This window comes from Mya arenaria, chromosome 10 (assembly GCF_026914265.1).
Source record: "Mya arenaria isolate MELC-2E11 chromosome 10, ASM2691426v1".
In the NCBI taxonomy this organism is placed as follows: domain Eukaryota; kingdom Metazoa; phylum Mollusca; class Bivalvia; order Myida; family Myidae; genus Mya; species Mya arenaria.
Genome location: NC_069131.1, coordinates 57,260,323 through 57,272,117, shown reverse-complemented (window position 1 = coordinate 57,272,117; position 11,795 = coordinate 57,260,323). Strand labels below are relative to the sequence as shown.

At 33.3% G+C, this 11,795-nt stretch overlaps 1 protein-coding gene across 1 annotated transcript; it reads right to left on the bottom strand.

Moving 5' to 3' along the window:
* Nucleotides 1–8,385: 8,385 nt before the first annotated feature.
* On the bottom strand, nt 8,386–11,026 carry LOC128204846 (uncharacterized). The gene is made up of 2 exons (XM_052906254.1): nt 10,830–11,026; nt 8,386–8,902 (listed from the first exon to the last, which is right to left on the bottom strand). The coding sequence occupies exons 1-2, from the start codon at nt 11,024–11,026 to the stop codon at nt 8,386–8,388; spliced, it is 714 nt and encodes a 237-aa protein (XP_052762214.1).
* Nucleotides 11,027–11,795: the final 769 nt, after the last annotated feature.

The following is an 11,795-nucleotide window of genomic DNA, read 5'->3' as shown; positions in this document are numbered from 1 at the left end:
TAGTCGAAGTTTCATCTCATGTATGGTGTTAGTGGTCATGAACCACTAGAGAGCATTGTTGTTTTTTTTCTGGTGCAAATCGGTTTAATATATGGGAACATTATTTAGTGGCCAATTACGTTTATGGAACCTTATCTTCAAACGTAAAAGCTTTAATTGGGATAGAATTATTTAATTAATTTCACTTATACCAAATTTTGTCAAAATAAATCGCTGTGGAACATCATGTTGTGCTGATTGTTATCAAAGAATTGATATTATATATGTGAATAAATCATTATGAATGCAATGCTGATATCTTATTCTAAAGTGTATTCTACCAATTTCAGCAATACATTCGTCAAACGAAATGTTTCTGACTTCGTTCATATAAATTGGAGCCAACCGTACTCCACTACTGACATGTCCATCAATACCTCGTTCTTTACGTGCGTCTGTCCGTCCGTCTTTTACAGTTATCTGAAATTCTCATTTAGCATAACGCATAGTGTTCATAATCAGCAGTAAACATAAACAAAATTATTAACAACAAATAAGCTTTATTTTGTTCCAATGAGAACTCGCATCGACAAAAAAGGAAAATATAAATATAACAATCTAATAGTTGACATAGTCAGGGACCAGTGAATTACCTAGGAAATGCTGTAAAATGCTACAAATAGCATTTCAGAAATAAAGCAGGATAGAGCCAGGATTGCGATTGGCAATGAAAAGCAACACCAACATTAACGTTACTAATTAACATTCAACATATTTTGCTCAATTGCGTTTTTTAAAGATGTGTTTAATGGCACAAAGTCAAAGCCAAACATACACTTAACGAGACGCACACAACTTTTTGAGCAACATCGACCACATACAGAACAACACAGATATACTTAAAACGTACATGCATCAAAATATATGTATAAGCATTGTACCGGTCGGTGAAAGTTTACTAGGAGTTTAAACTAGTTTATCAGTACTCAACCTTACACTTGCAGACTTAAACATATAAACCTTATTTAAACCAGCATCGATATAGTCGTTTACTGTTCAATCATAATGAAAAAAGCCGGCCAAAAAGTAGAAACAATTAAAGCAAGAAAAACACAACTAGTAAAAATATTGCTGTGGAATATTTTTTAGATTCCCCTGTTATGTAACTTTGTGAACCATCATTATATGAAATCTTATTAACTGTCACACAAACAGTATCTTTGCATCAATTAATCAACATAAAACTTGGTTAATACTTATTCAGTATTACTTGTAAATTTATTGCTTTCAGTATAGTTTCCTACATATTACTTCCAATCGCCAGAATTAAAACATCTGATCCGATTGACCCTTATAGGTAATGATAAATGTAAACCTTTACGTTTTGGGGGTCTTATACATGATTTTTATTTCTATTGGTAGTCAAGTCAATACGTTTATCCCCTAAAAAGTCCAAGTACAACATGGAAATACTGCGGTTTATGATAAAAAATAATGTAATGTAGATGCTCCAACGGATTTAAAGGGAATATAAGATGATAACATATTACCGTTTTATAACAAACAAAATCAATACTTATGGATGTTCTGTATCACAGATATTGAACACTGTTTTACAATAGGATAGTCACTTGTTATCAATGATCATTTCGAGTAATAAACACAGGAAATGCATTCGGGCAAATAATAACATTTACTAACAATTGAATATTTATAAGTATTAACTAGTACAATATACATCATGTATAACAGAAAAAAAGTTTCCAACGATTCTGACTGATAATGGCTTCTGCCATTTAACATAGATTTAAGAATTAAATTCGTATTAAACTATTACTCCAGTTTTGACATATTCGGATGTTTGTAAAAGAGTGTTGTTGTTTTTTGTGGTTTTTGTTCATTTTCAAAAATTAGACATTTAAATAAAAAAAAATTGTCAGCTTATTTACTGCATATTTGACATTTCCTTTCATTGACTGGTGTTCTGTTCCAATTTTTTTTCCGTCGGTAGTGTATGGTTTCTTGTTCTAAACCTCATGAGAGGATAAAATGACTATGGTGTTAAGTGAAGATATTTTTCATAGCCAATTGATGTTTTAAAGCATTTATAGAATTGACATGTGCTTGAATTTTTCAATTAGTAAATACCATTTTGTTAAAAACAGATCTTTTAACTTCAGCTTAACTGTAAGTTTAAGCCATTTACCATTTAGGCCACACCAAATTGATATTTCGTTCCGCGGATTTACCGCTCCTATTTTTTTGAAAATGTATAACAAATATTTTAATAAATATTATGCGCCCGCTCCTATATTTTAATCGCCAGACAGATTTTAGTTGAAATAAAAAAATAAAGGCTGGAAAAATAATCAATTATAATTTTTCTACGCTAGTCTGATGTTTGATGATGCCAGTTTAAAATATGATTTTTTAGACATCCGAAATCAATCCTAATGAATGTCTAAATACAGTTGCAAATACTGTTAAAGTGATTCAGGTACATTTAGATAAATCTTTTCAAACTTTCTCTTAAAAGCAGTATTCTTTTTTATTATAAATGATCGTCATACTTAAAATATGTTATAATGAAATTCGGTTTATTCATAAAATGTGTATACTAAAAACGGATGAATAAATAGTATGTATTCGGACATTTTCCCGATGTCCTTTAAAGGTTCAGTTCAAGAATGCATTCACTTTTAATTCAAATTGGTTAAAAGACAATGCTTTTGAACAATTTCTCTTATTTATATTGATTATAAGATTTTTGCTCTACGCTCGGTTCGGTTTTTATGAAAACTGACAAAATTGTATTTACTTTTTTTCGCTCGCGAGGAACGAAACATTAATGTGGTGTGACCTTACTAACTGTAAAAAGAGTAATACAACACATGCACATATGAAAAACGGCATGGACATGCCTATTCACAAAACATCATCAATAGCACCATCATTATAGCAAACACATTATGAATAAATGGTATAATTACAGGATGTTTAAGCCCAACTGATAATCATTGTCGATATAGGTAAAAAAGTGATAAACATCTGACTAATAATTACACTAATTAGTATGGTGATTACGAGTATTTATTTATGTTTTGTAGGAAGAGGTTTGAATCCGATTGATTTATCTTTCATTCGTCGTTTTTCTGTTTAAAAGTTGTCTATTCATCCGAAATATGATGTGACATGTTCGTAAATAATGTTTAAGTTTTTTTTAGAATAAATAATTTAAATATTTTGTAGTTTATATCAAAAATAAGTTTTCATAATAAAAAAATATATCACAAAAACATTAGTCTACATACCACCGATATGAAGAAAGGCTAAAAATACCAATCTCAATTTTTTTTATATGTACAGGTATCTAGTGTAATATATTTTATTAATACCATACACAGTAAGTTAAGAAAGCTGTTTCGTTCAAGGAGTTGGAGCCCTTTTAAAGAGTTAACTTTTGTAAACATACTACCCTATTTCTTAATATCGTAAACTTAATGTAGCAAACTACCGTAAACGTTCGATCACAAACTATCGTAAATGTTATATCGCAAACTATCATAAACGTTTTATCGCAAACTATCGTAATTGTTCTATCCCAAACTATCGTAAACATTTTATCGTAAACTTTCTATCGCAAACTATCGTAAACGTTCTATCGCAAACTATCGTAAACGTTCTATAGCACAGTATCGTAAACGTTCTATTGCATAATACCGTAAACGTTCTATCGCAAACTCTCGTAAACGGTCTATCGCAAACTATCGTAAACGTTTTATCGTAAACTTTCTATCGCAAACTATCGTAAACGTTATATCGCAAACTATCGTAAACGTTCTATCGCAAACTATCGTAAACGTTTTATCGTAAACTTTCTATCGCAAACTATCGTAAACGTTCTATCGTAAACTATCGTGAACGTTATATAGCACAGTATCGTAAACGTTCTATCGCAAACTCTCGTAAACGGTCTATCGCAAACTATCGTAAACGTTTTATCGTAAACTTTCTATCGCAAACTATCGTAAACGTTCTATCGCAAACTATCGTAAAAGTTCTATCGCAAACTATCGTAAAAGTTCTATCGCAAACTATCGTAAACGTTCTATCGCAAACTATCGTAAAAGTTCTATCGCAAACTATCGTAAAAGTTCTATAGCACAGTATCGTAAACGTTCTATTGCATAATACCGTAAACGTTCTATCGCAAACTCTCGTAAACGGTCTATCGCACAGTATCGTAAACGTTCTATTGCATAATACCGTAAACGTTCTATCGCAAACTCTCGTAAACGGTCTATCGCAAACTATCGTAAACGTTTTATCGTAAACTTTCTATCGCAAACTATCGTAAACGTTCTATCGCAAACTATCGTAAAAGTTCTATCGCAAACTATCGTAAAAGTTCTATCGCAAACTATCGTAAACGTTCTATCGCAAACTATCGTAAAAGTTCTATCGCAAACTATCGTAAAAGTTCTATCGCAAACTATCGTAAAAGTTCTATTGCATACTATCGTAAACGTTCTATCGCAAACTATCGTAAACGTTCTATTGCATACTATCGTAAACGTTCTATCGCAAACTATCGTAAACGTTCTATCGCAATCTATCGTAAAAGTTCTATCGCAAACTATCGTAAACGTTTTATCGCAAACTATCGTAAACGTTTTATCGCAAACTATCGTAAACGTTCTATAGCAAAGTATCGTAAAAGTTCTATTGCATACTATCGTAAACGTTCTATAGCAAACTATCGTAAACGTTCTATTGCATACTATCGTAAACGTTCTATCGCAAACTATCGTAAACGTTCTATCGCATACTATCGTAAACGTTTTATTGCATACTATCGTAAACGTTCTATTGCATACTATCATAAACGTTTTATCGCAAACTATCGTAAACGTTCTATTGTACACTATTGTAAACGTTCTATCGCAAACTATCGTAAACGTTCTATCGCAAACTTTCGTAAACGTTCTATTGCATACTATCATAAACGTTTTATCGCAAACTATCGTAAACGTTCTATTGCAAACTATTGTAAACGTTCTATCGCAAACTTTCGTAAACGTTCTATCGCATACTATCGTAAACTTTCTATCGCATACTATCGTAAACGTTCTATCGCAAATAATCGTAAACGTTCTATCGCAAACAATCGTAAACGTTCTATCGCAAACTATCATAAACGTTCAATTGTAAACTATCGTGAACATACTATCGTAAACTATCGTAAACTTTCTATTGCAAACTATCGTAAACGTTCTATCGTAAACTATCTTTAACGTTATATAGTACAGTATCGTAAACGTTTTATCGCAAACCATTGTAAACGTTCTATCGCAAACCATCGTAAACGTTCTATCGCAAACTATCGTAAACGTTTTATCGCAAACTATCGTAAACGTTTTATCGCAAACTATCTTAAGCGTTCTATCGCAAACCATCGTAAACGTTCTATCGCAAACTATCGTAAACGTTTTATCGCAAACTATCGTAAACGTTCTATAGCAAAGTATCGTAAACGTTCTATCGCAAACTATCGTAAACCTTTAACCCCAATGATCGTAAACGTTCTATCGCAAACTATCGTAAACGTTCTATCGCAAACTATCGTAAACGTTCTATCGCAAACTATCGTAAACGTTCTATCGTAAATTTAATGTCGCAAACTATCGAAAACGTTCTATCGCAAACTATCGTAAACGTTCTATCCTAAACTATCGTAAATTTAATGTCGCAAACTATCGTAAAACGTTCTATTGTATACTTACTATCGCAAGCTATTGTAAACATATTATCGCAAACTAACGTTAACGTTCTATCGTATAATTACTTTCTCAAGCTGTCGTAAACGTTCTATTGCAAACTATCGTAAACGTTCTATCGCAAACTATCGTAAACATGCTATCAAACAGTTTTAGTTAAATGTTGAATTATAAATACGTTTAAACAAGAGTGGTATGGTAATGTTAGTAACAGTTCTGGTTTGGATATGTATGGATTTTTTAAAACTTCCTTTGATTATGAAATATATTTAGATTTAGTTCTAACGAATTAACGTTTATACTTTGTTCGATAGAGAGTTTTTGTACACCCGTTAAGAATACAAACAGGACGTCATGCACGTAATAATATACCTCATAACGAACGATATTGTTTATGTATGTAATAGTAGGGACATAGAGGATGAAATATACCACGTGATAAATTACGTCATACATGCTACGCCGGAATGCATTTATTTGCTTCGAATAAAGAATTAAAACAAGAATAACTAATATTTTCTCAAAGGCTAAATAAATACATATCTTATTACTATGTAACGTGCGACGATAAACAAACACCAACAGATCCTTTCAGAGAAAAAAACATGCTCGAACCCGAAGGGGTCCACTGGTCTTTATAAACACTAACTTCACAGAGCCCGGACTTTTCAAATTTGCATATTACCAACCAAGTTAACATACGTACTATGAACGTATTTCCGTTTATAGCGGAATGCTATGAACGCACATCCGCCGCCCACAGCGGACCGTTACAACTAAATTGTTTTATCAATCTTTTTTTTATGACTGAAATGCCTATATTTGTTTATTACACATCAAAACAAGTAGCCCACACAGCGTTACACTTCAATTAGAAAGTGTTACCAATTAAAATGACAAAACCAGTAAGACAACTTTTTATAAAGTAGACCACTACAGCCCAATCACTTTCGCATCGTCTGCAACTACAGTACTCATTGTGTGTATACCACGTGATAAATTACGTCATACATGCTACGCCGGAAGACATTTATTTCCATCGAATAAAGACTTAAAACAAGAATAACTATTATTTTTCTTCACAATTGGCAACAAACAATAAAAGAAATGGCAGTCTATGCCGCTTAAAGAGCCTCACCTTCGTTTTTTAAAGGAGTTATATAAGGTTATTACTTTCCTCAAACTGCCAAACAAGTTTCCTAAGTAATGTTTTGACAGTGCTCAGGCGGCAGTTTTGTGAAAAGGTTTGTCGACTGTTTTAAGTTACATTACTCTTAATCAAACTCCGGTAAAATACCGAAGGCGGGGTTCTGTAAGCGGCGTAGACTGCGCTAAGTTTCATTTCAAATGGTGAATAAATAGTACAGTTATCTTTATTTAAAGTCTTCATTCAAATCAAAATATTGCCTTCCGACGTAACTTTTATGGCATAATTTATCACGTGGTATACACACACTGGTGCTTAATTTCCTTATTATACTTTATAAATACATTGGGACAATTGACTATCAAAATCTCGTTTAATTAAAATTAATATGCATCAGACAGGGGAGACTACTCTTCTTCCAACAAATTCGCAGGCAACATTGAACTATTTTTTTCAATAACTCTTTATTGGCAATAGCCTCCTTGGCTGGGTTGACTGCTGTCATAAACTTTTGTACAGAAAAGCCAGACCCGGAACAATTTCGGCTTTCGCTAGAATATTTTTCTGCATCTGGTATCTTGCGGAACCAATAAAACTGCCTCATTATTTATACATGATTACGAGATTTAATTAGCCAAGGTACACAACAAATCATAACGTAGTAGTATATCGACGATATCCGGCGGAGTTTCTTACGCAGAACGTACTTTCATTCATTACCTTTCAATTATAAACGAATACAAAAGCCTTTACTTGTGAAATAATGTGTAAATTAAAAAAAAAAATAGCATACATGTTGCGACTACATTACACTATTACTTATTCCCAAAATTTGGCTATGAAGAAGTAATAGTGTAACGTAACCAAACCTGCATGTTTTTTGGTGTGTTTTTTTTAAATTACACATTATCTCGCAAGTAAAGGCTGTTTTGTTCGTTTATTAACGAAAGGTAATTGATGAAATATGAGTAAGGTTGATTGTATTATTAAAAACAATATTATAACTGGTTTATTTACAGTTGTTTATAAGTTGTGGATCGGAACCTTGTTTTGAGATTTTTTTTGAATACTTTCAGAAACTTGATCAAATTTCATCAACAAGATGCATGTTCAGGTGAGAATACTGGTTGCAATTGAAAGGTTGAAGGTTTATCTGGATGTTGACTGCATGTTTTTTGTTGCAATTTTTCGTTTGGTTGCTTTTGTAGGCATGTTTTTCGCATCTGTCACATTGCGATGAAATTGAAGTTGATTCACTTTCCTATAATAGACATTTTGAGATTTTCTAACTTTGTAAAAGTGCAGTAATTCATAGTTATTTTATGCTAGATAGATGGTAGGAGTGACCCCTTTGATGAATCTGAAGAAAAAAATAATAGTTAAGGTTAAATGTCACTAAATTTTGTACAGGTACAATGACACCAAAGCAGGAGCTCATTCCCACCAAATCACTGTGATATCGACGATATCCGGCGAAGTCCCTTACGTAGAACGTACTTCATTGGTTGTATGAGCCTGCTTGCCATCGCTTGTGTTGGGCTTATTTGGGTCGCTGTTGTTTGGCACTGCCTCTGTTGCAGGCTTGTTGTTGATTCTCCGATCATGCTTCTGTCGTTCCTGATCATTCTTCCGAATTTTAACGAAAATCACAAGATTCATGATTCCACCAAGGTTGGAGAATATGAGCCCAAAATCGTGCATGACTTCCGGGATCCTGGCTGGGTTCTTGACAATTAGCGCCCAAGACCCAAAGACAGCCGTGAACGACCATTGTATAAACAGGGCCAATACAAACATGGACATGTTTCTGGCAGCCTTGTAAGGTGCGTTCGCTGTTCTTGTAAGCGGCCCTAAGGTTTTCTTCAAATTGTTTGCCTGATTTCGGATCTTGAACCATGTCATGATGTACAGTAGTGTGTTCAGCGTCATAATTATTGGTAACGGGATGGTCGTGAAAATCAGACTCGCAACGGTACCATTTATAGCGTCGATAAAACACCTGGAAATAACCAAAGTCTTTTCCAAAATGCGCAATATAAGAATATGTGTACAATAATCATATAAATATATTACTTTGAGCCAATCATTTTTATTTTAGAAAAAGATCAACTAAAAAGGCTTTGCGACAGAAAAAAAAATCATAAAAAATGATAGAAGACTAATATGCAAAAATCTACCTATTAAGCAATAACAGCTACGAGGTTTGTCAATTCTGGCTAAGACCGGAATGATCTATATTTAGATTTAGTTGGTTCAAGTACATATTGTAAATGTAGCATATTATTCGAAAAATAGAACTGGGCATTTCGTGTAGAGCTATTCCTGTTTTATTTTTTGTCGAGTATTCAAAAAGAAAGAATTCATTCTTAACACGGATTATGTTGTCAAACGTAAAGTAGAAGAAGTGTCACTTATTTGTGTTTTAAAAGGTTAATAGATGTACTAGTATTCGGGTTAGACTGCTTTTAAGTATATTTGACAAATTCCATGTCAAGTATTAATATAGAAATAAAACACACCACTGAGGGTCATATGGCAAGGACCGGCCAGTCAGCCACCGAAGGTTTATATGGACCGAGGCGTCCGAGAGGTCCATTCACCTTCGGGGGCTGACTGGACGGTCCTTATAATGCCATATGGACCGAAGTGGTGTGTTATATTTCTTATACCGAACACTTTTTATTTCAATTCAATATCTTTAAAGCGATTTAAACGTGTTTCATTGAACAAAGCTAATAATGTTTACTTGCGACAAGTTTTCGCCGTTGTGAAAATAGCAAGCCGCACTTACCAATTGTATGACGTCAGCGGTCCATATTACATTTTTGGCCATTAAATATGACCACTGACGTCATTAAACTAGATTTTCATCAAAATAAAGTGATATACGGACCGATCGAGTTTATATATACAAAGAAGGGACAAAATTATGTGAGGTATAATAAATTGTTTAAGACTTGATAAACGCATACATGTTACATTCACGTTGGACGGACATAACCATATTGGGCATAAGACGACATTATATGCCAAAACTCGGCCAATATCTACCAAACTCGGCCAGTATGAGTATCCGCTGTTTTGATTGACCACAATACTCACCAAATATAAGATTTGAAACATGGACCATTTTCATCGGCTGTCGAATTTCGCCTTATACGAGAAATATGCTGGAAATTATTTTAAAAGATAGCCATTTTGTTCTCCGTTTTTCGTCTGCTCTGAATTGTTTGTGCTTTGTTTAAACCTTATTGGAATTACTTGCGTATCAAATACTTCAACGACTTTGTACGGTTTGATATAACAGTTGTATTTACCCTGTTGGTGGATTTTACGATAATTATATTTTTGAAAACCGCCAAGATGGCCGTAGAAAGGTGGACATTTTGAACGTTCGGCAAACGATTTACGAAATAAAGACGAAAAGACATGCTTCCTTAGACCGTACAGTGCTTTATTCATAAGTATGTGCAATGGCACTAATAGGATGCATGTCAAAATCAGCAAAGTCAAGTCTAGAAAAGCAGAAACCATGAATGAATAAGGCCTTAAGGGATAAAGAAGCTTCAAATATAAACTTAAGATAAGTAAATACTCATTAATAAGTTGATTCTATATTGGCCAAGTTAGTTGTCCTCGGTCAGCAGTATTTTCCTTCGCTTAGGACTGACCTCGAACAGATAACGTGGCCAATATGAAATCACCTAATTACGTCGAGAAAATTTGAAATACGTATGTTTTAATAGTGGTATTTTTTTTTTCATATCGTGCATTATAATTAAGTTGAACACTTAAATTAATGTGTATACCCTGCACAATAAAGACTGTTTCACTCTCTTGAACAGCAGAATCTTTGAAACCCGGTACACCACATACCTGTTTTATTTCACTGTAAGGTTACAATTGTAATACATTCAAAAACTTACGCGCTTCCCATTGGTCCAAACTGCTCGTAGACCGCTGCAACAACAGCGCCGACGAACGGCACCCCGAACGTCCAGACCAACAGTCCACTGTCATACTTGCCGAAGTATATCTTCTTGTTGAAGTACATCATCACAAACGCATTGATGGCGACGACGTTTACGATGAGGACCTGTGCTGTTATAAACACTGTTAACATGAAGCCATATATCGCGCAAAGCTCCTTTGGTCGGACATGGTCTTTGGTGATTACAATGTGTATGTGATCGAGCAAATGGGAGACGCTAAAAAGCATACATACATGCATACATACATACATACATACATACATACATACATACATACATACATACATACATACATACATACATACATACATACATACATACATACATACATACATACATACATACATACATACATACATACATACATACATACATACATACATACATACATACATACATACATACATACATACATACATACATACATACATACATACATACATACATACATACATACATACATACATACATACATACATACATACATACATACATACATACATACATACATACATACATACATACATACATACATACATACATACATACATACATACATACATACATACATACATACATACATACATACATACATACATACATACATACATACATACATACATACATACATACATACATACATACATACATACATACATACATACATACATACATACATACATACATACATACATACATACATACATACATACATACATACATACATACATACATACATACATACATACATACATACATACATACATACATACATACATACATACATACATACATACATACATACATACATACATACATACATACATACATACATACATACATACATACATACATACATACATACATACATACATACATACATACATACATACATACATA

Coding starts and splice junctions, on each gene's coding strand:
- LOC128204846 (XM_052906254.1), bottom strand. CDS start 11,026: ATGTTAACAGTGTTTATAACAGCACAGGTCCTCATCGTAAACGTCGTC. Junction 8,903..10,829: donor TTTGGACCAATGGGAAGCGC/GTAAGTTTTTGA, acceptor GGTTATTTCCAG/GTGTTTTATCGACGCTATAA.